Below are 27300 nucleotides of genomic sequence, written 5' to 3'. Positions count from 1 at the left end.
CGAAGGCAGACGCTTAACCAACTGAGCCACACCCAGACACCCCTCCACAGAGTTTTTCCACATGCTTAGCTCAGGCTTCCTCACTGCATGGTGGCCTTGAGGTATTTGGAATATTTACAAGGCAGCTCAGGGCTCCAGTAGACCAAAATGGAAGCTGCCAGTCCATGCAAAGGCAGGCCTGGACCTGGCATAGCATCACTTTGGCTTACTTCATCACCCAAAGCCATTAAACACCAGATTCAAGGGAAGGAGAAGTGGACCCCCACTATCCCATGGGAAAAGTATCAAAGAATTTGACAATATCTTTGAAATAATATAAATCATTTTCTAGGTACTTTGATACATGCCTGATCTTTTCTCTAAGACTATGAGTTCTGAGTATAATTCATTTAGTAGCTGCCATGATGCCTAGCACAGTGCTTTGCCCATAACAGGAACTCAGTAAATTCTGTTGTATTAATGAATAAATGTGTTTAGCAGGTTCTTGCTGAAGGTAACTACAACCAATTTTACAGCCTATAGAGTGAAAAAAGATGGGGGTTCGGGGGCTACAGTTCTTTTTTTAAAGGCCACCTAAAAGATTTTGAAAATATACTTAAATGAAATAGATGACCATGTTCTTTAGAGGGCAGACCATGGGCATGACTGTTTAGTATGTGTGACGTGAATTATGGGTAATCAATTCGGGGTTGTATGAACCAATCTTTCTAATTGGATTCCAATGAAGCACCTGCTTTCTGTCAAACTCCAACTCCTGAGTGGGCAAGTCACATAGAAACCCATTTCACATCGATTTTCAATGCTGTTTAATAGTTTGTTTTGCTGATTCAATAAAAATTTAAATCTATAATAACCATAGTTAAAGTGCTTTCCATCACATTGTTCTTATCAGCTCTCTGCTCCAAGACTGCATGGTGTCAGCTTTTAGAAATTAAAAACCTTTGTCTAAATATAAAATTTGGGGGGGGGGCGCCTGGCTGGCTCGGTGCGACTCTTGATCCCGGGGTCATGAGTTTGAGCCCTATGTTTGGTGTAGAGATTACTTAAAAATTAAAAAAAAAAAACGTAAATATGCAATTTTCCCTCCAAAATGCATTATCAGCATCCCTTACAATTTTAACCCCCATTGTATCATGAAAAACTACTACCCTCCTTTTTTTCTAAGAAGAGCATTGAAAAGGTTTTCTAGAAAATGTTTTAAAAATTCAATAATAGTAATAAGATAATCATCATAATAAGGCAATCAGTTTTATAAAGAGAAAATTATTAGAAGGCAATGTGTAGTCTACATCTGAAACTAATATGTACAATAGGTTGGCTCATTGGATTTAAATTTAAAAAAATGTTAAAAATGAAAAAAAGAGGGCAGTGTGAAGAATAAGAAAGCACAGGTTTGAAAAGAAAGCACTCCAACTGCCCGTTGCTCAGAGCTTTTTTCTTCTCATCCACAAACCAGAGCTAATAATCTCTAACTCATGAGGTTTTTGAAAGCATTTGGTGGACAATGTCTATTTCTGATACCCCTGGACCATCCTTTCTATGCCTCCCCTTTTCAATATGACACTGAGCAGTTCATAAAGGATAAAGGCATAAAGTGTTATGCCTCTGAGGGAGCATTTGCAAGTTACTAAGAGATAGAGATTTCCCGGCAAAGGAATGAATTTCTAATGGTAAAAATCACAGCTCTCAGAAGTAAAACTACAGGATGGAGTTAGGGAAGAAGATGCTTCAGGGAGGGTCCTTCTAACCAAAGTAAAGACCTTCATCCTCACCTAAGGGTTAGGCCAGCCCAGGAAGGCACTATCAGAAGGGGCTTAGTGGTCAGATATTTGGACTTCAGACAGATCCCCATTTGATCCTCAGCTTAGCCGTTTACCAGCTGTGTGAACTAGCATGTTTCTTTAACATCTCTGATTCTTGGTTGCCTCATCTATAAAATGGGGCAAAAAGAGAACTTACCTCACTGGTTGCCTATGAGAATCCAATGAGGTAAGACACGTACTATGTGCTCGATCAGTGACAGCATCTGATAGCCAGTAGGAGTAGCTTAGTTGATTTTTTTTTTCCAGCGATGATGAAACTTAAGTTTTAAAATCCCCAATTCTAAGTGTCAAAATATGTGAGCACATTGTCCAACCCATAGAGGGAGGTCCAACACGGTAACGCCCGCTGTGTTCATCCTTATATTCCATTCCCACGCCCTCCCTCCGCTTGTCCACCAGCCAACTGCCTGGTACGTAGTATGTACTCAGTAGAAGCTCAATTAAAGCTCCAGGCCCTGAGGAACAAGAAAGTGATCCTCAAATCATTGTAATGACTTAAATTTAAGGTGATGAGTGAAACATAGTCAATGCTTTGAGAAAAGCAGGGCTCGCTGTCAGAGAGGCCCCAGATCTTAATTGTGGAATCTGGGATTTAGACATTGCTGCTCTTGCCCTCATGCCCACAAGGACCCTTTGGGACTTTGTTGTCTGAGATAGACGCCAAGAGGGCATGGCAACCATCACTCTGCCTCCAGCTTCAAGTCTTGAACTCGCTTTAGCCTGGGAAACCCGTGTGGCCAAGTCTCCACATGGGTCTAGCACCACCTGGATCTGGAATCCATTCAGGGGATCCATCATGCGTTTACTCTTGGCAGGGCACACCCTGAAATGCTGGAATCTGCTCTCACTGAAACTTCAATCTGCAACAAGGGGGACAAAAGCCCCTCCTGGAGGTCCTCAGTGGAAATGGAGGATGACTGCTTTCTTCGGCATGGCTTAAGGAAGGCTTCCGTCGGGGAGATGAGAGTCAGGGTTTGCCCCAGCCACACTGCTTGGCTGATCCTGAGGGCCTCGGGAGAAACTTCTCCTGTGACCGTGGGGCCAGATGCCACTGCTCACTGCTCACTGCTCTTATTTATTTATATAAGAGAAAATAAGGAGCCCTTGTTGCTTAAGCTTATCATAAGGAAGGGTAGAAACCCTTCATTTAGCCCAAGATGAAATTTTTGCTCTCGGAATAATAAGTACACCTAACTCCAAGAATTATGTGCATTACTCACTTGTAGCCATCATACTTCATAGCCCATCCAAGTCCCCGGTGTTCAGGAAACCCTGCTCTATTCTAGACAAGAAAAATCAGGTTGTTGTTGGCCTGGGTTTCTTCTATGACTTGAAACTCCCACGGGCTGCAGCTGGGTAATATTTTATCTGTGTAGCCCCTGAGCAATATAATGAGAAGTTTGCAAGACCCTAATCTCAGGAAACATGAGGTGTAGTGCTGGAGAGTTTTGTCTAGTCCTTTACCCAAGTACTTACCCTATGATGTGCCCGTTACTGTTTAGACATTGAAGACACATCAAAGAACTCAGACAAGCTCCCTGTTCTCCTAGAACTTGTTTAACTTCAGCAGAGGAAGACCCATCCTGCAAGTGTAAACTAACATATGAACAAGAAAATCTTAAAATCGTAAGTGTGACTGTGTAATTTTAAAAGGTGATGGGAGAGAAATGAACAGGAGGAGGGAGGAACGTTGGCTGCAGGCATCAGGAAAGGCCTCTCTGAGAAGCCAAGAGCTGAGTGGGGCGTGGGACACAAGAAAGCACTCCCCATTGGGAGGCTGAAGGCAGAGGGTGGCAAACAACGGTCCATCCCCAAATGCCAGCTGACACCATTTTTGGGTGTGGCCTGCAAGCTGAGATGGGGTTTTACATATTTTTTTTTTAAGATTTATTTAGTTATTTTAGAGTGAGAAAGAGCACGAGCAGGAGGGGCAGAGGGAGAGGGAGAGAGAATCTCAAGCAGACTCCCACTGAGCGCAGAGCCTCTCATGGGGCTCAATCTCACGACCATGAGATCATGACCTGAGCCAAAACCAAGAGTCAGACTCTTAACCGACTGTGGGGCCCTGGGTTTTACATTTGTAAATGGCTCAAAAGAAATCTAAGTAGCAAATAATTTGTGACACATAAAAATGATATAAAATTCAGGGGCACCTGGGTGGCTCAGTTGGTTAAGCATCCGACTCTTGATCTTAGCTCAGGTCTTGATCTCTGGGTTGTGAGTTCAGGCCCCACATTAGGTTCCATGCTGGGCGTGGAGCCTACTTTAAAAAAAAAATGATAGAAAATTCAAATTTCAGGGTTCATCAAGTTTTATTGGAACAAAGCCAGGCTTATTTGTTTACGTGCTGTCTCTGGCTGGTTTGGTGGTACAGTGATGAAGCTGAGTAGTTGTAACAGAGATCGCATGGTCCACAAAGCCTAAAATATTTACTATGTAGACTGTTCAGGAGAAAGTGTGCTGACCCCGATCTAGGAGAGGAGCATTCACACAGAGGGAGCCACACATGCTAAGTCCCAGCACAAAGACCTGCAGGACGGCGGGAGGCTGGAATAAGGGGCGGAAATGATGTCTGGTAGACACGAAGAGACCAGGTGTGGGGGACACAGGGTATCTGTGTTATCTAATCATATGCACCCTCTGTTACGGGCCATAGGCTTTTGTCTAGTCTCTACCCCAAATGGTTTCAGCTTACTGAAAGCAAGGCCAAGGTTTTATCATTATATTGGACAAAATTCTACCCCATCCTCCTGGACCAGTGCGACCTGGGAACCCATAAACCTTCCTCCTGCCTCCCTTTGGCTCAGAGCTGTGGTTTTCCAACTACAGCCGATGATCAGGATCCCAGCTCTGCTGCTTACTGTCTGTGTGACCCTGAACAAGTTGCTTGACTCGTCTTGGACTCGTCTTGGACAAGGAAACTTGGCTAGTTTCCTCTTTTGCAATGTAAAGCTACTACTACCTAACTTAAAGAGTTCTGTGACATTTAAATGAGATAATACACCTAGTTAAGTGCTGTGATTAGCAGCTGCTATTATTATTATTATTATTATTATTATGGAGCAAAAATGTCACTTGGCAAATGGGGCTCCTGGGCCCCACCCCCAGAGATCCAGATTCAGTTAGTCCAGGGTGGGGCCCAGGAATCTGTCACAAGGAGTGTGAACCACACATTGAGAAATACTGCCCCAGGAAGACAGGTGCGCGGCCATCTGGCCTGGCCACGTGACCTGGCCTAAGGCATTGATAAACAGTAACTATGTATCATTGAATGGGTAGAGAGTTTGGGGGCGGGATTTTTTTTCCCCCCCTATGCAAGCCCAAGCCTGAGTTTGGACAAAGAAGTGGAGGTGGGGATGGGGCGGGCCTCACAGCAACCCCACTCTGTGTGAATCATATTAAGTACTCTCCCATTGCAGGCAGGGGCCTGCGCAGGTTAAGTTGTGTATAGACAAAGAGTTCCCTGCCTTACTTTGCAAATCCAGGAATCTCCGTGTGGTTTATTCCCATTCTTATCCTGTGGTTGATAGGGTTCTTGTATTGCCCTTCCTGGGGGAGACAGTACAGAGGGAGACAGGCTTCCTCCTTCTCCCCTCCTCCCCCATTAGTTAGGTGGGGGGGGTGAGGGCAGAAAGGTAAATGAGGGAGGCAGAAGTGGTGTGAGGCAATAAGAGGGGCGCGGACCGTGGTCAACCAGAGAGCTCCTGTTGCACCTAAGGGGCTAGCTGCTCCTCCTCCTCCAGCCAATTGTGGTCATGCAGGAATGCAGACTGAGAATGGCCAGAAATTCCTTATTTTCTAAAAGAAGCCAACTATCCAGATTTTTATGCAATATATTCCCATTAATAAACATTGGCAAGTAATTAAAAAAAATGTTTTAAACCCAATAGGGGCCAAACAAAACAAATCCTCTGGCTGGATCCAGCCTGTGGGTGGGCCTCCGATTTGCAAACTCTGGTCTAGACTGAATAATTCAAGCTCTGGGACCTGCACCCCCACTCCCACCCCACCCTGTGGCCTGGTATAGGGACAGGAATTGTCCTAGGGCAGTGGTTCTCAACTTTAGTGACACATTAAAGTCACCTAGGGAGAGAAAAATCAGTTACTGATGCTCAGGCTCCGTATCCAAAGGGTCTGATGTTATTGGTCTGGGGGTGGGGGTGGTTGTGGGGAGGAGGTCCCCAGGGAATACGCAGTCAGAGTTGAGCTCCAGTGTGCAAGGCAAGACCAAAGGGACAATGTTTGGAGAAGGAAATCCTGGGAACAGGGTGCCCAGCAGTCTGAAAAACAAGGCCAGGCTAGAAACCCCTGTCAAGGGGTTAACTTTCTGTGCTTTCCCACCTGGTCTCTGGGCAACGGTCACATAGACAGTGGTGAAGAGTTTGACATTATCAAACGGTTCGGCTTGCAGTTGGCATCAGACAGCAACAGGTGTTGATGAAATCCTCATAGCCTAGTACAGCTGTAGGAGGTAATGGTGGGGGTAGGGGTGGTTATGGGTTTGGTCCGGGAAAGAAGGGACAAAGGGAAGGTATGGTGCTCCTCCTGCTCCCCTCTACTGATGCCCACGCAGGGAAGCAGCCGAAGCCTGGGAGCACCAGGCAACTGTCAGCAGCCCAGAGGGAAGATTCTTCACCACAGAGGAGCTGTGTCAGGCAGACCACCTCTTTCCCAAATGTTCCGGAAGAAAGTGACCCTCAAAGTTGGGGTGAGAGTGGATGCTTGAGTGAAGAATTCTTTTGCAGTTTTTGATACCTAGCCCCCGTTTGGCCCAAGGTCGGTTGTAAATGCGTGTTGAAGGAACGGAGAGCAAGAATGAAGGCGTCAGTGGCTGTCTTTACTGCCCTTTTTGCCTTTTGAGGCAATTCTTACTCTTCTTACCCCTTCCCTATGAGCAAACAAGGTGGGGGAGGGGTCTGTATGAGAATTGGGTCCCCTGAACTTTGTTTTCCATTAGCTGCTGGGCTTTCCAGCAAGTTCACCAGTTGCCAGGGTGGTTTCATACAAAGGCTTCACTCACGTCTATTAATTGGCCCTTAACACACAGGAAGACACCAGTGAGTTTTTATAGTGTGTGGAGGGTTTTTGAACCAAGGAACCAGATTCCTCATTTTCCCTGCACCCACTATTTTCCCTTTGAAGTCCACGGGAGCCTTGCTCAGGGTGTCTAGAGAGAAAGGAGGATCTGGTCTAAGTGAATTGTTAGGAAAATGTATTAAAGTGCTAAAGTAAGATTAAGTTACCCAGAGAAAATACACTTTGGCCAGAAGAAACTGCAATCAGAACCATCTGAAGGGGGTCCTGTGGTCAGAGAAAAGAAGAAAATGTATTTTAAAAATTCAATTAATGGGCTAAGTTACCTCAGAGGAAAGAAAGACTCATTGTCTTTTACATGTTTAAAATATGAATTGCCAATTAATGATGTGATTGGCAAATTGCTCTACAATTAAAAACAGAAATGTTGTTTGAGGCAATTAGAATAATTGTCATATGTTAATTATGGGTTGATGGATTTTGCATGCTGCCAGCAATTACCTTTTGAGTCTGAGCTTTTCTGAACAGAATCCAAATCCATAAAGACATTGATAAAATAAGAACTGTCTTCCCCGTTGGCATGCCTGCCACATTTTTAGTGTCTTTTAAGGTATGTAATTATTTTTAATTAGGTCTCCAGAAGAAATGTTCTTAATACATGTTTTACTAGGTCATCATTAAAGAACCTTGCAACCAATAAGAAAGGAGAGGGGAATAGAAAGAATACAGACATAGAAAGTCAGGCAAGTCTTGGTTTAGATATTTACTAGCTGGGTACTTTGGGCAAATTGCTTAGCCTTTCTGAACCTCAAAGTAAAATGGGGAAAATATCAACCATCACTAGGAGGTTTGTATGAGGTAATATTTATATATCCCCAAGTACTGTCAATGAGGCATAGCAAATGCTCAATAAAAGTAATTATTGCTTTTCTAGAAATAGTAGGATATACTCTCAAGCTGGGCTCGCCCCTCAACTATTTCAATATAGTAAAGTCCTTGAAGTTACCATTGTTGCAACTAGGACCGTCATATGTAGCCATCCAGATTATGGTCTGCACCACTTCTAGGAGAGTCCCTGATTTTGAAGGCTATGTGAATAGTGCTCCTTGAGGTTGTGCAGTGCACAACCTTCACAACTATACATGGCTGTTCTGCTTAAGACCAATATCGTAAACTTAAGTCCTTTTAAATATTTGGTCCTCAGATAAACATGTCTTATTTTTGTTCATTAGACCTTCTCCTAGTTGGGCTTTTTTCAGCAGCATTTATCAGAGGTTAGCATATTTTTACCTGGAGACCTAATATGGCCTACAGCCTGTTTTTGCAAATACATTTTTTTTGGAATGCAGTTACACCTGTTCATTTACATATTATCTTCAGCTACTTTTGAGCTACAAGGGCAGAGTGGAGTAGTTGCGACAATGACTCTGTGGCCCACAAAACTGAAAATATTTGCTATCTGGTCCTTTATTGAAAAAGTTTGTTGACCCCTGGTATTAATGACTGTCTAGCCAAATATCTGTTTATATGAATTCCAGGGAAAGTTAATGGCTGATGGCTGTGGTTATTGTTTCTCTTCTCTCGCTCCTCCTCTTATATTACTGAGCCAGGAGCTTTTACCTGATTCCTCGTTGCCACTTCCATACTCTTCTCCTTTCTCCTTCCCCAAACTCCTACGACTCTGAAATGCCTGATTTTAGATTTTCCCACCCACCACCCCCTCCTTGTGGCAGTCATCTACTGATCCCTGAAACTTTTAGCTCCTGGATCACTGCTACTCTCTCAATAATTTCCCCATCATAATTCATGGTACTTTTCATAACCATTTGCATAAATGATCTTTCCATTATGCTGGCCTCTCAGGTCTTGAATCAGATTATCTCCAGTGATTTCGCTTTCATCCAACAGTCGATAACTATTTATTAAGTGCCAGACCTCCCTCCTGCACACTCTCTAAGCTACTTATTCCCATGGTCAACCCACACCTAGTCTTTGCCAACTAGAGCAACCTCTACCCCATCAAGCCCGCCAGCTCACTTCCTGTACCAGTCTGACTGCAATCACTTCCAACTCCCCTGGGACCAATTCCGTTGATCCCACTACCTTTTCCCCATCCCTCGCCACTTTCTTGCTCCATGGCCTTGTGTTATAATTACTCCCTAGCATATAACTTCAAGCGCTCTTGCCCCTTCATTGCTTCATCCTGCTCTTCTGGCAAAACATCAGTCCTGGTTATGTCCAGTACTGGACCATACCTGCACCTGAGCACAAGCCCTTGACTGAAGAGAAACATACAACCCAGCTGATTGATTTCACTTTAATTCATGCCCTCTCCCCTCCAGTAGATATTTATGCTCTCTGGTAATCTTACTCCGTTTCCCTCACTCCCATTCTCATAGATGATTATTTCATACCTTCACATGGCTCATTTAATCTCCAACACCTTCACCCTTATTCTCCCTCTCAATGATTTCGCCTCCTTTGTCACTCAGGAAAAGAAGCAATTAGAAGAGAACATCCAAAAACCCCCACCACCATAGCCACCTCTTCTTTGCCATATACTCTGCCTTCCAGCTTTAAAGTTCTGTACTTCTACCTAAGACCACCCTCTCCACCTGTCCACTACACTCTGTCCCCTAGACTCTGTCCCCTCTTGCCTATTCAAGAATATTACTCCCACATTTCTCCCCTTCCCTTAGTGCATTACTGGTTCTTCCATTTTATATAAGAATATCTCCATCATTACAAATACATTCTTTCTCCTATCTCAGAATAAAATGAAACCAATTCTCTGACTCCATTTCCATCTCCAGCTACCAGCCATTTCTTTGTTCCCCTTTAGAGCACAACTCCTCAGAAGTGCTATCTGTCTTCATTGTGCTCAATATTTATCTTCAGTTCTCTCTTTAACACTCTCATCATGCTTTGGTTCCCTGTATTCCACAGAACATGCTCTTGTCAAGGTCAAAGATCAAATCTTTTTTGTGAACTCCGATAGTCAGTTTTCCAGTTCTCACCTTGACCTTCCAAAAGTACTTGATACAGTTGACTTTTCCTTCCACTTAGCTTCCAGAACACGATGTTCTCCTCAAAGCGGGCAGGGGTGGAGTGGGCGGGAGTCTGAGTCGTGGGAAAGAACCGTCTAGAAGACCCCTGGGATTCATTTGGATTGATTATATTGAACATAGGACTCCTTTTGTGGAAGCCTCACCCTTGTAAAACAAACCCTTATCTGACACAAATGACCCTCTTGTTCTCATGATGCCTACAGAAACCCAGGGGCTAAAGGGGTGGAGGGGTGGAGGGGTGGAGGGGTGGAGGTAGGGAAGAGTTAGCCTGGGTTGAACCCTGTTCTCCCACTTATGAGCTTATGAGCTTGGCCAGGTTACTGATACCCTCCAAGATTCAGGTTTTTCATTTACAAAGTGTAGATGATGATGCCTATAGCCCAGGTTTGTTGTAAAGAATAAATGAATTAGTATTAGAGAAAGCCTGGGATCATAGTTGAAAACTCAAATGCCTGCCAGGATAGGCAGGCAGAAACTATAAATTGAGCGGTAAGCAGATGCTTACCTCCTAAAGATAGGTCAACTTCAAATTTTGAAAATGAACACACTAGGGGCGCCCGGGTGGCTCAGTTGGTTGGGCGACTGCCTTCAGCTCGGGTCATGATCCTGGAGTCCTGGGATCGAGTCCCACATCGGGCTCCCTGCTCGGCAGGGAGTCTGCTTCTCCCTCTGACCCTCTTCCCTCTCGTGCTCTCTATCTCTCATTCTCTCTCTCTCAAATAAATAAATAAAATCTTAAAAAAAAAAGAAAAGAAAAAGAAAATGAACACACTAGGCCAAATAAATCCCACCTGAAAGCCAAGTTATCCTACTTTTTCACCTGGATGGTGGCTGAAACATGGCAGGTATTTGGTTAATATTGGATCCCCTTTCTTTTGAAAACCCAACTCAATCAGTCATTCTGTCAACCTGCTACTCTGATGCCCACAACATTCAATCGACACATCTGTCCTCAGCCCACCCCATGCCGGGCACTGTGCAAGGCAGGGTGGTGGTCCCTTCCCTCACGTTCCATTTCTACCATTAGAGATAGCGGGGTACCAAACAGGCTGACAGATTGTGGAAACAGCTGCTAACTGTGAAAAGTTACCAAAAAAGGTGGAAGAGGAGCTGGGAATCCACTACGATAAATACAAAGTAAAAAGAGTGATGGTTAAAAAAAAAAAGGAGTGGTGGTTAACAGCTTGGGTTCTGGAGTCTCATTTCCTGGCTCCATGACCTTAGGTACGGCTCCATGACCATTACAGTGGTCCCCCTTCCCTCCACCATCCATGGCGTTCCATTTTCTGCTGTTTGAGTACCACCCCCGCCCCCTGCCAGTCAGTCATGGTCTGGATCCTCCTGCTGATGTATCATCAGAAGGTCCATAGTATCCTAGCGCTAAGTCACAATGCCCACGTCATTCCCCTCACTGCATCTTGTCACATAGGCATTTTGTCATCTTACATCATCCCATGAAGAAGAAGGGTGAGGACAGCACAATAAGATATTTTGGGAGATCGAGGGAGAAACCACATTTCTGTAACTTTTGTTATGGTACATTGTTATAATGTTTCTCTTTTATTATTAGTTGTTGTTAATCTCTTACTGTGCCTAATTTAGAAATTAAACCTTATCATAAGTATGCATATGTGGGAAAAAACAGCATATAGAGGGTTCGGTACTCTCTGTGGTTTCTGGCATCCACTGGGGGTCCTGGAAGGTATTTCCCATGGATAAGGTGGACTACTGTACTTATCCTTTCTGTGTCTCTGTGTTCCGTTCATAAAAATAAAGATAATAATAGTCCCTGCCTTAGAGTCTCTGTTGAGAGGACTAAGTGAGTGAAGACATTGAAAGCACCCAGGTCGTTCCCTGGCACCTAGTTGGTTCTTACCTAGGCTAGCTATATGTCAGGCAGAGGGTTCTAGATGTGAATTTAGAAACTAGGGTTCTCATTAAGGTGACCAACTTGTCCTGATTTGCCCAGAACTTATGCTGCATTAGCACCAGAAGTCATGTGACCTGGAAACCCCCTCGATTTGTGGTTGGTCAGGCTGGTTCAACTTCCAGCTACTAACTAGCTGCATTACTTTGAGACCATCTTATCCTTCCTCTGGATCTGTAATGAGTTTAGACTAGATGGGTGGTTCTCAAACTTCACTGTGCCTGAAAATCTCCTGTTGAAAAACATGGACTGCTGGACCCCCACCCTGGAGTTTCTGACCCAGCAGGTCTGGGGTGGTCCTGAACCCACTGCTCTAGATGATCACAAAGGTCCCTTTGTCTTCTACTCATCTGTGATTCTATGGCTGCTTCCTGTGACTTGCTTATAGTCTTTATGGGAAAATGAGGTTCGCGTACAGAAAAGCATTCATTCGTTTCATCATTTATTCATTCAACAATATTTTTTTGTCAGGCAGTGTTGGTCAGGCACTGTTCTAGATGCTGGAGATCTAGCAGTCAACAGAATCATAAGATTGTAAACTCCTTGATGGCAGGGGCTCAGCTAACTTACTTTGTGCCCACACTGCCCTGTCCTTCCCCATGCCACGCACAGTGAAGGCTTTTGGCAAATGAGAGCTGGAGAAGAGTGCAAGGTAATACATAGGGAAGCAGTAAGCCATGCTTTACAGACCCTAAAGGCAAGCTGTTGGATAGGCGAGCTAGTCTGTGTTCGAGAGCTACAACCCTTACCACCCTCACCCCCTACCAGTCATGCCCACCCCCCAAATCCATATTTTAATGTCTGTTTTATGGCCAGGATTCCACTTTTTGAGATAAATGCTTGTGTCTCTTATGAAAAAGAGGGCAAACACGTTAAACCTTATCTGATCTTTTTAGGAAGAATGTAATAGGGCTTCAGGTATTTCATCCATTCAACCGGTTACTTTACCTTGCTGCCAGCTATACATGGGAGAACCGACGTTTTTAAAATAAGCGGATGCTGTGTGTTTCTCTCATACCTATTTCGGGAGAGGAGGAAGCGAGCTCATTTTGTAGGCTGCTGAAGAACCAGAATACTTACTATCCGTGAAGCTTTGTTCAAGCGTATCCACTGGTTGGCATGTTACACTCAATCAAGGATCCTGACACATATGTCAGGAAGGTCAACTGATAACACTAATTTTTGTGACACTCCTAATGACAGGTTTATGTGATTAGACTTTATTCCCCTAAAAAATCTACTCCCGTTTTATTGCATGTCCCCTTAGCCACACCTGTTGCCTCAGGTTTCTGTGGCTGCATAACAAATCACCCCAGAATTGAGTGGCTTACACGCAGGTCCATTTTTATCGGTCTCCATTTTGTGGGTCTGGAATTGAGGTGAAGCTCGGGGGGATGACTTGTCTCTGCTCTGTGGGTGCCGGCTAGGTTCATCCTTGTAGTTACATTTAGCTGAAGCCTGCCCTGGGCTGACAGGTCCAACAGGGCGTCACTCTGGTGTCTGGGGTTATGGTGCTGGTTGTTGGGTGAGCTGCCCGGTTTTGTTTGCTCCCTCATGGCCTCTCCCTCCTCATGGCCTCCTATCCTCCAGGGCTTTTATGTTTTAGAAGGATGGCCTGGGTTTCTTTCCATGGCAGCTCAGAGTAGGAAGAGCGCAGGAGTTGGAAGCTGCTGGGTTCAGAACTGGCAGTGATACTTCTACCACATTCTGTTGGTCAAAACAACGAGCCCTCCTGGATTCAAGGAGAGAGGGGACATATACTCCACCTCTTGATGGGAGAAATTATTGGTGACCATCCCTGGGGGTGATTAATCTACATGCTTGTCTTTTCTGCATCTTCATGCACTTCAAGTAAGAAAGAATAGTGCTTTTTTTAGGTGGGGGTGGGGAGGGTGGGGATGTCTAGTGACAAGACAAAGACGTTTCTTTTGGGGCACCTGGGTGGCTCAGTCGTTAAGTGTCTGCCTTCAGCTCGGGCCGTGATCCCAAGGTCCTGGGATCGAGCCCCACATCGAGCCCCACATCGGGCTCCCTGCTCAGCGGGAAGCCTGCTTCTCCCTCTCCCACTCCCCTTGCTTGTGTTCCCTCTCTCGCTGTCTCTTTCTCTCTGTCAAATAAATAAAATCTTTAAAATAAATAAATAAGATTTAAAAGCAAAAGATCTTTCTTTGATTTACAGCATCTAATTCCCAGAAGAGTGTCAGAACTCCCTCAGGGAAATAAGGATACTTAAATGATTATGTAAACAATGAAGCTGAAGGATAAAAATGACGGTGAGAAGCACATAATATGTGTCAGTCTCTATGTTCATGATAAATTTGAAATGTGGCAAAAACCCAACTGCCCTTTTGGAAACTAATATAGCAGCCCATAAAATTCTCAAATGCTTCTAATTAGTCTGCATCTCAAAGAACAAGAGAGTTGAACGGCACGAGAGGACTACGGAAGTCTCAAGGGCAGCAGATGTTTCGAATGCTCTCAGTGAAAGGGGCAATAATGCCAACCACGTGCTTGCCAGTATTTTTGAAATTATTTTATTAAGGGCTCGTGAAAACGTGGAAAATGTAAACATGCACACATGCGCGTAAAAATACACAAAGTGCAAAGAGCCTCTGCTTGTGGCAGTGTTGGGGGAGACAGTCGCAAGGAGAGGTGTATGTGAGGTACCCATGATGACGGGTGCTTCTTAATTTTAAGTGTGCAACTGAGTCACCCAAGAGCCTTGTTAAAAGGCAGATCCTGATCCAGTGGATCTGGGATGGGGGCTGAGAGTCACGTTTCTGACCAGCTCCCCAGGTGACGCTGCTGCTAGTGGGCGCATTTGAAGACAAGCTTGAAGATGTGCAGGGGGGTGCTTGATAAGTGTCCTTCCTTGCAGGGCAGGCAGGGCTCAGGCAACAAATGCTGCCTCTGTTCCCCCCCCCAGGAGCTGGATATGCTAGATGACAGGGAGACCAAGACAGCACAGACTCAGGCTCTGGACTTCATGAGCTGCCAGTCTGGGAGAAATAAATGCAAATAATAATAATAATAATAATAATTCAAATAGAGAGTGATAAGGAAGTGGCTGGGTGACTGCTGGATACAGGCTTGGGGGTCCTGATTCAACCCCTAACTAGGATGTGGCCTGGGTAATTGGATTGACCAGAGTCTCGGTATCTCTGTTACGAATTGATCTTTATGTTGCCTACCTCATAGAATCCTCATGCGACTTTACTGGAATTAAACCATCATGTGAAATAATGTCCAGGGCATAGTAAGTGCTCAGTAAATATTAACCTTTAGAACTATTCAAGAGTTGTTGTGGGTTGGTGTGGGGAGAGGCTAATATATTTATTGTAAGATTTTTAGGTTATTAATCATACGGTGAATTCTGGAAAGCTATTAGCAAGTATGGAAAAGGAAAGAAATTATATCCATCTTCACAAAATCCTTGAGAAACAAGCATCATGATGCATCTCTTAAGATGTGTGTTGAGTATAAGGCATGTGTGGTGATGGGCGAGATGGAACTTTGATTTTAAAAGTTTAGAGGCACCTGGGTGTCTCAGTCAGTTATCTGCCTTTGGCTCAGGTCATGATCCCAGGGTCCTGGTATTGAGTCCCAGCGTCAGGCTCCTTGCTTAGCAGGGAGCCTGCTTGTGCTCTCTCTCTCTCTCTCTCTCTCTCTGACAAATAAGTAAATAAATCTTTAAAAAAAATAAAAATAAAAGGTCCTTTTTAGGGCTACCTGGGTGGCTCAGTCTGTGAAGCATCTGACTCTTTGTTTCGGCTCAGGTCGTGATCTCAGGGTCGTGATATCGAGCCCTGTGTCGGGCTCTGTGCTCAGCACAGAGTCGGCTTTCCCTCTTCCTCTGCTCTCCCCCCACATGCTCTCTCTCTCTCTCTCTCTCTCTCTCTGGAATAAATAAATACAATCTTAAATAAAAAGATTCTATTCTCGATCCGGTGTGACCTTGACACATTTAACCTCAGCTTTCTCATCTATAAGGTGGGAACAATAACAACTGTCATATTCAAAATGTATGAGGCTCAAATGTCATAATGGATCTTTGGTGTCCACAGAGCTGGCTTGGAATCTTGGCCTTATCACTTATTAGCCTGTGTGGCCTTGAGCATTTTTCTCAACATCAACCCCCATGAAAAAAGTATATAAAACACTCAGCCGAGTGACAGACACATAATAAGTGCTCAGTAAATGGTAGCTGTTGTTATGATGTGAATTGCTTTGAAAAATATAAGGTATATGACTTCATGAGGATTATTATTGTAAGTTATGATAAATGTGCTGTTCTTTATATACATTGAAGTGTTGCTGCTGAGTTGCGGGCAATAACGTATAAACTATGACTTTCCAACCCCTCCCCTTTCACGTGCTGCTCCAAGTGACAGTTGGAAAAGTCTCCAAGGGTGGGTGAGAGGTGCAGTCCCTGATGATGATGTAATTTGCACTCCTCTTCATCACTGAAGCTAAGAGACTGCTTCTTATACTGACCTTCATTGCAGACCCTCAGAATTTTTTTTAAAAGATTTTATTTATTTATTTGACAGAGAGAGACACATCGAGAGAGGGAACACAAGCAGGGGGAGTGGGAGAGGGAGAAGCAAGCTTCCCGTTGAGCACGTAGCCTGACGTGGGGCTCCATCCCAGAACCCTGGGATCATGATCTGAGCCGAAGGCAGATGCTTAACCAACTGAGCCACCCAGGCGCCCCAGACTCTCAGAATTTTGAAACCGCTGACAAGCTTTCATAAACTTTTTCTTTATCCTTTCAGCGGACCAGTTCCAGTTGCAAATTCACAAGGCAAGAACAGGTGTGCAGGTTTGTTTATGGTAGAAGGTGGACTCTACTGGTTTGGGCCCCTAGTTGATGCTGCTCTGTAGGAGGGGGCAGGGTTGCAGCCGAGCATTCTTTCTATGGAAATGAAGCAACAACAGCTTGGCACCGTTTGGGCATTAACCAATATTCCAACAGCCAGAGATTGCTCAATGAAACACACCTCTTCCCACCTCCACCCAGGGAAAATGTTGGAATGGGGGACAGGGAAATCTCAAAATGGACTCTACTTATAGTCCGTCCCTGGATTCCTGCTTTCTCTCTTACCTTCTCCACCAATCCATCTCCTTGACAAGATTATTGCGAGGAAGGAGTTAATGAGTACACAGCTTTATTTTCCTTGGAAGAGAGATACAAAACAGGCTCTGAGCAGGGCTGTCATCACCCTGCAGGTCTTCAGGGGTTTTATAGGTAATTATTAACCCTTTGTGGCATTCCTGAGAAAAAAACCTCTACGCTGAAAGCACCTACTAAAATTTTCCATCTATAGTATGTATATGGACTCTTGATTTTTTCAGTGTCAGGATTCAAAAACACTTTTAAAAATCAGCCTTAGATGTATATAGCCCTAAACAGTTTATACTGCCCCTTGAGTCCTAAATCAAAATGGATTCTTCCTTAACTGTCTTAGCACTCAGGTCAGAAGTACCATTATCTTTGTTTTCCATTTGAGAAAACTGAGGCTTAAGGAAAGGTTTCATGGGTAATGAGGCCTGGCTAGCATCCAGGTCTTTTGACTGCTGCCCTGGTGCTCTTCTAATGTACTGAACATGATAGAAAACCTCTTCTAACAGTGAGAAAGCACTTCTGAATCTCAGCATTCTATAAAACCACCAATTATCACCACCCTTGAACTGTAACAAACTGCCATAATTCGGTCCTATGGAATTTGTGTTAAAAAAAAAATTCCCATCATCATCCTGCTTTCTTGTTATTTTTATCATTTGCTTCTCTTCCCACTTGGTGATTTCAGGCTATTTAAATTTTGGGGTTCCTCTTTTTCAATGAGTTTAAGATGCTTAACTGCTAGGGCTTCCGTGTTTAAGAGAGACTTGTAGCGATTCTCACTAGGGATTTGACTCCATGCTGACCCCAGAGTTTGGTCTCTGATAGATTAAAATAAGCCGGAAATCCTAAAATCCCTGGATGACCCCTTCAAGGGATAAATAATTTTAAAATTGTGAAAATGGCAGTGGAGGAAAATGAGGACCCAGAGTCCCCAAATCCACTGTTGCTCTGTGCTGAGTGTGCCAAGACTTGCTCTTTGATAAGCAGGGACATGGACTCCCTTAGAAATTTGCCATTGTTGTTGTTGTTCAGGTCTCCATGATCTTAGGTTGTGGCCATAGACGATGAATTCTCTCCTGAGCCCGACATCACTGCTTTCCAAGCCCACACTCTCCTTTCAATCACAAGCAGGTTGCTAGTATGTGGGCAAACTTCCATACATGGTATGGGGAGCAGACATGACTTCATGCTCTGCTGTAGACGAGAGGAACTGCCAAGGCTGAGGCGCCCAGTCCCCCCAAGTGTTCCTTGGTTTTGGAATTCTTTTCTCTGGCTGCATGGTAACTAGACCACAGGGGATGCTTTAAATCTGTAGGCACACCCTTACCTTGCAGATTCTCAAACCCAACCTCCAGAACTTCAGGATCCCAAAAGAGCGTCACACAGGTACACAAGCATTTGGAAAACATCTGACAATAAATATCCATTTTACAATACTGAAAGATAATTTTAGATCAGCAGCTTAAGAGGGTCAAGGAGTTCAATTTCTTTTTGCTGCATAGATTGTTTCATTTGGGGGTGGGGGCGAGGCCAGGAGGATCTGTTTCATTTAAGGAAACGTTCATGAGTAGTTTACGTTAAATTACTGTTTTGTGTTCCTTGGTCTTGCAAAGCTTAAGAAACTTTGACATAGAAGACATCATAAAGGGGCGCCTGGGTGGCTCAGTCATTAAGTGTCTGCCTTCGGCTCAGGTCATGATCCCAGGGTCCTGGGATCGAGTCCCACATCGGGCTCCCTGCTCAGCAGGAAGCCTGCTTCTCCCTCTCCCACTCCCCCTGCTTGTGTTCCTGCTCTCACTGTCTCTCTCTGTCAAATAAATAAATAAAATCTTTAAAAAAAAATAGAAGAAGACCTCATAAATTTGGGGGTCCTTCAAATTCCATTCCTTGGCTTATTATTATTTTGCTGAAAGACATTACAACAAAGAGATACATTTCTTCTTGTCCAGATGGAAGGTGTATGTTTATGTGGATTAGAAATGAAACATAAAAGCCCTGGGTAGAATGGGTCAGGTGCAACATTTTTCTGATAATGTTTCTTGGGAATCATATTTGAATTGATTTACACATATATTTGAGCATTGCTTTGGGCATCACTGCTGAGATCATGCAAAGAGAGAGAGATAAAGAGAGAGAAGTGAGGCACCGTTATCTGATAGCATACTTAATCAGAGGAAGTGGGGGGCGAAAAAAAGGGGAAGGAGGGAATAAGATAAAGAATGAAACCAGTAACCACCAGACAACCAAGCCCAAACCCAATTTCAGTTAAAGAAAGAGGTGCTCTTCTGGTTGAGGGAAAGTTTAACATCTCAATTAAGACAACCCCCTTAGAAGACATCAATTATGGAACAAAACCCTTTATTTTTTTTTTAATTTTTAAAAATATTTTATTTATTTGACACAGAGATAGACAGAGAGCAAGCACAAGCAGGGGAATGGCAGGCAGGGGAGAAACAGGCTCCCGGCTGAGCAAGGAGCCTGACACAGGGCTCCATCCCAGGACCCTGGGACCATGACCCAAACCAAAGGCAGCCGCTCAACCAACTGAGCCACCCAGGCTCCCCAGAACAAAACCCTTTAAAAATGTTTTTCCTTATTCCTTCTGAGAAACATCTCTCCTCCGTTTCCATAAAACACAAGTCAGATTTCATTTGCTGGAGCAAATGTTTTTCGACAGACTTGACTTGCTTAATTTTCCTGACAATGCGTGCAGTTATGTTAGAAACTTGCATACACTTGGAAAGGGACATGAGACACTAGGAAGCCAAAACGCCCAGAGGGGCAGCTATATATTACTGTGCTAATCTTTTCCCTTTCTCACAGTGTGTGTGTGTGTGTGTGTGTGTGTGTGTGTGTGTGTGCGCGCGCGCGCGCGCCCCCTTGGACTTACGGTTTGGTTTGGATGTACAGTCGTAACACATGGCTACTACGTTCCGGCTGGTAAGGGCTAAAGTTAGAAGATTTGTAACGATTACTGTTTTTTCTTTCTCCTCTGTCTCTTGAAAACTGGCTTAAAAAGACTGATTTAAACAATAAACAAACAAAGCAACTCTTCATCGAAGGCTAGAACATTTTCAGAAGTACTCTTTATTTAACTAACTAGGGTGGGAGTGTAGGTGGGAGTGTGTGCACCTTTTGAGACTTGGTTTCTGCAGTACACACTCATTTTGGTAATCGAGGACATATTGCTGCTCAAGACCAAGTCAGGAGCAGAAAGGAGCTCCAGGTTGTGCGAAGAGGAAGGTGTCCACTCCTAGTGAGATAACTAAAGATGCCCCAACTGGTAGGAAATTTGCGGAGTTTTATCTGTGTCTTTGCTCCTGGAGGTCACCTGGACAACGGGTACAGATTTGCCCTATATCCCGGCCCTATTTACAGCTAGGGGAGAAGAGAAGAAACCTTGTAGCCAGACGACTGCAAAGCGGAGGCGTTACCCTCTTAATCAACTTTCTCTCCTCCCCTAGACCCAGAGGGCACGTCTCGACCCCTCTCCCCAGCCGGCATCCCGCTTCTCCACTAACAGATAGCACGTCCCCTTTAAGAGTCAGAGGACGCCTCTCCCTTTCTCCTCCCAGTGCCCCCGCCCTTCACACCTTGGGTGGGAAAAGAGAGTGGGGCGGGGTGGCCGGAGAGGCGGGAGGGCGGGATCACTGCGAGCCTCCCAATGGCTCTCCGGGCTGGTCGCCCTGGTCTCCGGCAGCCAATGAGCAGTAGGCAGGGGGCGTGGCGGGGCGCTGTTGCAAAGCATCCAACGTGGGCCGGCAGGAGGCCGCGGGGCGCGGAGCCCAGGGGGTGTGTGAGGGCGAACGCCCGGGGGTGGGGCTTCAGGGACCCGCCGGGGCTGGGCCGCCTAGAGGCCGGCGGCGAGCGGCTGATTGTTCCGCCGCGAGGTCGGCGGGGTTCTCGCCGAGCTGAGGAGCCTAACACAGCCCGGAACTGCGCGCGCGCTTTCTGCCTGCGGCGCTGGGACAGCGAGCGCACGGGGCCCTCGGAGCAGTGAGGGGGTGACCGCGTCGTCCAGCCCCGGGTCTGAGGCTGGGTGCTCGGAGCAGAGAGGAAGATGCATTCGGGCGCACAGCTCAGGCTGCGAGGCTGAGCGCCTTCCGTGCAGCAGCGGCGGCAGCACTGCCCTCGGCCGACGGTGGCGGCACTTGGCGTGCGCGGGGGCTCAGGAGCCGGCCAGGAGCGCGGCGGGAGGACAAGAAGCATCGGCCGAGCAGCTCTTGCCCGGATCCGTGGGCTTCGCAGCGAGTTCAGCTGGGTCGGCCCGGATGGGCGCGGGGCTCGCGGCCCCAGCCGGGCGCTGCGGAGCGGCCCGGGCACCGGGGGCCCGCTGAACGCCGGAGCCGCGGCGGCGGGGAAAACTTGTGCCGGCGGCCATGCCCCGGCGCGGAGCTTAGTGCCGAGCGGAGTCCCCGCGGACCGGCCAGTGTCTGCGGTTCGTCCGGGACCTCGCAGCCCCCGCGCTCGGAGTTCGCCGCGCGCTCCAGACAAGATGGCGCGGCCGGTCCGGGGAGCATTCGGGGCCCCGCGCCGCTCACCCTGTCTTCTTCTGTGGCTGCTGCTGCTGCTTCGGCTGGGGCCGCCGACGGCGGCGACCGACCCGCAACCTCCCTGCGCTGCCGCCTGCACTTGCGCCGGGGACTCGCTGGACTGCGGCGGGCGCGGTTTAGCGGCGCTGCCCGGGGACCTGCCTGCCTGGACGCGGAGCCTGTGAGTGCCGCCTTCCCCCTGAGCCCCGGGCGCTGTCACTTGGAGACAGGGCGGCGGGGGTGCTTACCCGGGATGGGGGTGCGGACTGAGGGGTGTGCGTGTGTGTGTGAAGTTGTAGGGGCTGAAAACTGTTAGCAAGGCTTCGTAGTGGTGAGATAGTACATGGGGCTCTGGAGGAGAAAAAATTGTGCCTCGTGGGGTGTGGAGGTGGGCGAGCGTAGGTCGTGGGGGTGTGGAGGTGAGAACGTGGGGTGGTGAGGGTCCGGGGGAGAAACGAGTGTGCTAAGTGGGGTGTGAAGGTGAGCGAGCGTGGGTCGTGGGCGTGTGGAGGTGAGAACGTTGGGTGGTGAGGGTCCGGAGGAGGAAAAGAGTGTGCTCGTGGGGTGTGGGGGTGAGCGAGAGTGGGTCGTGGGCGTGTGGAGGTGAGAACGTGGGTGTTGAGGGTACGGAAGAGAAAAGATCGTGCCTCGTGGGGTGCGGAGGTGAGCGCGCATGGGTTTTGGGGTGTGGAGGTGAGCAAGAGTGGGTTGTAAGGGTGTGAAGGTGAATGGGCCCTGGGGTCTGAGAAGATCTGGGAGGTAGTGAGTGGGAGTCTGGAGGTGAGAGAATGTGAATGAAGAGTAGAGATGAGGGTGTTTGTGTGTGGGTGGAGAGTGGGAAACATCTGGAAGGGAGAGTGAGGAAGTCTGTCTGGGGTCTGCGGGTATGTGTTTCTTTTTTTCCTCTCCTGTAACCCAACTCTTTGGTGTCTGAGCTCCTTGGCCTTCCAGTGGGTAATGAAGGAAGGTGACTCTTAGCTCCAGTCTTCCATTTACATTATTTATTAGTGAGAGTGAGTGTGTAGCAGCCTCCTAGTCCCCCAGGACCCTGGTGTCCTGACTTGGCTCTGGCCAGAGCAGAAGACAGCCTTCCCTGGAGGACTCCTGAGTTCGGGGGCTTTGAAAGTTCTTGGATCTATGACCGCTGAGGGTGTGTGAGTCTCTTTCCACCTGATGGGCGTTCGGGAACTGTGTTCCAGACCCTTCCTGTCTATTCCATAGGGGCCCTGTTGGGCTTGATGATCCAGTGGGGTGGAGCCCACACTTCAGCATTTCTCCTCTGTAAATGTGCAAATTAGTTTTGGAGTACTTCAGGAGAGGGTGCCAGGGACATAGTTGATTTAAGCTGTTTGTTTCACCTGAAAGAGACTCTTTTCTGTGCTGCCAGGATTTTGGCCTATCAGGACTTAATGGGACCCTACTTACAGGAGATTTGGCGGGAAAAAACTACTTTAGACTTCTATAAACATGGTAGAATATAATAGCCTTTTTTCTAGTTCTAAGAAATCTGGTTCATGAGTCAAAAATCCTATCCAGTTATCAGTAATTAGCCTCTCTGCAGAACTATTAGTACTTTCCAGAAAAGACCTAGCTTGAATCTTCTCTTTTTCGGTTGAATAATTGGACATCTTTCCTAAAACATAGAGGGGCACGGGAGTAACCTCAGGCATGACATTCACTGTTTAAAAAAGAGAAAACTGATGGCACAAGTTTTAACTGACACCTGTGGCCTCATCTAAGAAAATATGGTCTGGGTATCTGGCTGCCATGAGGGGAAAGAAAAGTTGATTCCTTTCCCAGGTGAAGATCCGGTACCTCTGAAAACAGGGCACACATCTGGCACTTGGACCCCACTACATGTTGCCTAATGAGCAAGTACTGCAGAGTTCTGAAGCTGGACTTTTGTTGTGGTTAGGTTTTCTCTGCACTTCTCTGCTTCTTCTGTGGAATTCACTGACTTAGTGAAAACCAGTGGTCGTGGGGGGCTGGGGTAATACAGGCAGTGGCTGTTAGGTAGTGGGAGACAGAGCCCAGCATTGCCAGTAGGTAGTATTTTATTTACTTGGGGCAGTCTGGGGTATTGTGGTTTTTCCTTTACAGAGTCTTAAGATCGTTTTTAAAATAAAAACTCATGTGGGCAGAATCAGAATAACTTTTGAAGTGTTCACCTGTCGGAAGAATGACTATCCGTGCCATATGTCAGTGGCATTGTGGGGAAACCCTTAGTGCAGAAGTGGTGACTTCGCCCAGAGGACAGTGTGTCCTCTTATTTGTACTACCCTGTGGTCACAAGATCCACTTTGCCTTGTCCTTTAATTTTTGGAGCAAAACTACTGGCCATTTTTTGGGCTTCCTCTTGCTTAGGAGTGACATTTCACATGACATAAATACCTTTCAAATTGCAGTCTTTTCCCTTTTACTCACACATTTGATGACCAATAAATACCAAACTGGGTATTTTGAGCTTCAGTAGATTTGATCATACTGATTATGGTGTTAACCGATTAGATTTTGAGATGTGAATGGCGATTTCTGATTAGTATGTGGCAATACCATGTTCACTACAAAATGGGTATCTTTTGAAAAATATTTGTGAAATCATTTTTTTTCTGATTAAAGAAAAATGAAGTGTGGTGTGTGTGTGTGTGTGTGTGTGTGTGTGTGTGTGTTTTAGACCAGATTTCTCCATTTAAGTCATTAGTCTTGTTCTGAGTTTTCCACCGGGATATTTATACGGTTTAAACTCGTGGCTGTGATTCAGCAAGACTTTAGGGGAGAAAGTCTCTGTATATAATAAAATAAAATATCTTATAGTTTCACCACGTTTACACCCTCCGAGTCCATTGTGCCTAGAAAATGCTTTGAGCTCGTTTATAACCCCATGAACTAGATTTACTGCAGCTAGTTCAAACAATTTCAGGCCGTGGGTTTGAGATAGAAGGGGACCTGTGGCTTTATGGAATTTTTTTTTTTTTTGCTTTTGTAAACAGTGCATCTAATTTTGGAGTTGCTCCTAGGCCTAGCCTAGCGTACGGAAAGTAAAACTTTGTAATAGTGAATGTAAATGCAGTTTGAATAGAAAAAAATGGTATGGCAGTGGTAGAAGGGAAAATACGTTCATTCCTGGGGCCTGAGGATAACTTCTGCAGCACAATAACTTATGGTTGTAGTAGTTGAGCCATAACTGAGTCTGCCATCCCATTACGTAGGTGAGATTGGCATAGTCCAACCAGCACATTCATAAATAGCACCGAGCATTGCCAAGCCTTATTCCAACTTCCCAGAACCTTAGAAGAAGTTGAACTTCTTAGAACTTAGTTTGCTTTCTTTGAAATTATTTTTGAGAGCAGGGCTTGAGAAGCTGTTGAAGAAGCATTAAATAGAATTTACCTTAGACTCTTCCCTGTGGCATAAAGTTGAGCACAGCATGTTGCTAGTGCAAGTGTTCTGCGGCTGAATGGTGGCTCATGGGATTGTGATAGGAGGGAGGGCAGGCCCTGGAGGAACAAATCCGGATTCTCAGTTGTTCTTACTGTGTGTGTGTCGGGTGGGGGTGGGGGGGGACGACACAGCTTTGAAAGCAAGGACTTTCGCTCAAGGACTCCCAAGTGCGGTTATCCTGAGTCACATTAAGATGAGTGTATTGATTTGGGTCTCTTTGTATTATCTCTCCTTATGTGTTTGCAGTACCAAACTTAAATCTAACCTTGTCGGTTTTGGGCACAGAAAGTGGTGCTCGAGATTGCATTAGAAAATAAACACCAGCCAGAGGTTGCCATTGTAGTTGTGAAGCAAAGAGGGCCTTTGTCTTTCAAATTTTACAGCTGTGCTGGAAGGGCCAGGTGTGCAGGGTGTTGTGAATTAAGGATTTGGAAAATACTTTCCATCCTGTTTATGCAAATTAGATTTAAAGTGATGATGACCAAATTGTTCCAGAACCTCAGCTGAGATTCTTATGTGTGTGTGTGTTTAAGAAGTTGATTATTGTCAGGATTGTCTTGATTAAGAAGTTGATTATTGTCTGCCTATTTTTCTCTTTGTGTCCCTATATAACTTAAGAAGAACTCAGCAGACCTTGAACATCTTCTGATTTATGAGGATGAACAAAGGGTGGTTTGGAATAGGGAACCTTTTAAACATGGCTTAATAGCAGAAAATCTGAAAGGTACAAGTACCTTCAGAGTTTTAGGGACATTTAGCTTGGGCTCAGAGTCCTTTTCTTCGCAATAGGTGTCAGAAGCCTGGCCTCCCTTCCCCTCCAAGATGGAGCACTTGTCACTTACTAGTTCTCTGATACCTGTTTTGAATAAGAGAAGTCTGGCAAATAAAATTATTTGCCTTGAGAGAAAGACATACTATTTAAGTCCCTCTGGTATGAAATTATAGCTATCAAATCCAAGTTTTTGAATACCGTGAAATTAGGAAGTGTATGGAGACTCCCAAGTTCCCATATAAGTGAACTGTGTTGGCACACGGTGTCCCTCTTGCATTTAGGATATGTCAGAACCGTTCATGCCCCCTTTCTCAGGGACTATTTTAAAAAGAAAATACCTCTTTCCATAATTACATTTGGTCACTAGATTTCACAAGCTTTGGACTTTGGAATGTATTGTCAGGAATAATTAATCATGTCCAAAAAAACGAAGATGATTCAATGTAATGTAATAAGAGCTGTTTCCTACTGGATGTCCCGACGTCCCGGCACGCTAGGTCTGCTCCTCTGGCTAAAGGTTTCTTTCCCCGCGGTGCTCATTTCTTTGCCTGGGTTCCCCACGCAGCCTGCCCTGAGCACGTTGGGATGGCCTCTGGCTGACCTTTCACTCCCTCAGACACCGGGCTCACAATGAAAGGGCCTCTCCCCCATTTGCAGAAGTGTCTCCTTGGTGCAAAGGCTGTTCAGCATCCTCCCTTTCAGGGTGGACAGGAATGCGAGAGAGCCACTAGGGTTTTGTGTCACTTAACAATGCACCTGGCCCAGTTCTGTGCACCTGCTAAAGCCCTAAAGGCCTGTTAGCCAGGGAAGGGGTGGTTGTTTAACATAGCCTATGGTTATTTTAAAAGTGACATCCACAGGAGAGAGAAGTCTGGGAAAAGGATTCATTGAATTCGAAGTCTCTATAAGTAATAATGGATGTTGGTTGTACCAGGGTCTTTTCTTCTTTTACTCCATTTGTTTAAAACTCAAAGGGATTCTTCTGACTTACCCCATAGGTTGAAGGACTTTAAGTTTCCCGAGCAAGCCTAATTTTCAACTCCTTTTGAAAAGAGCTTGGTGACATTTACTCACTGGGGACCTTCCCCCTCCTCAGCAACTGCAATTTGAAACCCTGGGGGTCTTTTAAAAGCCAACAGGACTCCGGGCTGTGTTAATATTCAGAGCTGTTTACAATGGATGCAGTTTCAAAGGCTGAAGGCATTGTCTTGAGGAAGGAGGGAGGAGGGGTGAAAGAAAAATCCCCAGGCAGAGGAGGGGAAATATCTAGAAATCCCCAATGTTTCTTGGCCTGTGGGAAATTCAGGGACTGTTAGTGGTGTTTTTCTATGACTTAAGCATGACCTTGAGCCTATGCGGTCCCTTCCATCTGCCTCATGGCTTCAGTTCATGTTGTGTGTCAGTAATGTGATTGTCTTCTGTTTTTGTGGCAAGTTAAAGTCTGAGAATCAGTAAGAAGGTCAGATCCGTTCATATCTCCCCATGCAGAGTGGGACTTTAAAGACCAGAGGTTAAAATTTTCCCAATAGTTTACCCTCTTGGAACCTGCACTTATTTTTTATATAACTGTAGAGTTTA

The 27300-nt window shown here is 45.7% G+C and overlaps 1 protein-coding gene across 3 annotated transcripts in view; it reads left to right on the top strand.

Moving 5' to 3' along the window:
* LRIG1 (leucine rich repeats and immunoglobulin like domains 1) overlaps nucleotides 1-27300 on the top strand; it is a 164357-nt gene that overhangs the window by 32173 nt on the left and 104884 nt on the right. Inside the window, exons 4-5 of one of the 3 annotated variants that reach the window (XM_073901516.1) lie at nucleotides 3326-3449; nucleotides 16628-16666. In XM_073901516.1, coding sequence (XP_073757617.1) covers nucleotides 3427-3449; nucleotides 16628-16666 — 62 coding nt within the window. In that variant the 5' untranslated portion in view covers nucleotides 3326-3426. Of the gene's footprint in view, nucleotides 1-3325; nucleotides 3450-16627; nucleotides 16667-21326; nucleotides 21691-27300 lie in introns of those variants that run through there. The other 2 variants (XM_073901517.1, XM_025884709.2) reach the window with 2 other exon arrangements.

The sequence above is a fragment of the Callorhinus ursinus genome, unplaced genomic scaffold (assembly GCF_003265705.2).
Source record: "Callorhinus ursinus isolate GAN/ISIS: 27379988/994484 unplaced genomic scaffold, GSC_fseal_2.0 scaffold15, whole genome shotgun sequence".
Lineage (NCBI taxonomy): Eukaryota > Metazoa > Chordata > Mammalia > Carnivora > Otariidae > Callorhinus > Callorhinus ursinus.
The sequence above is the reverse complement of the archived record's forward strand: the minus strand, read 5'-3'. Positions and strand labels throughout refer to the sequence as shown.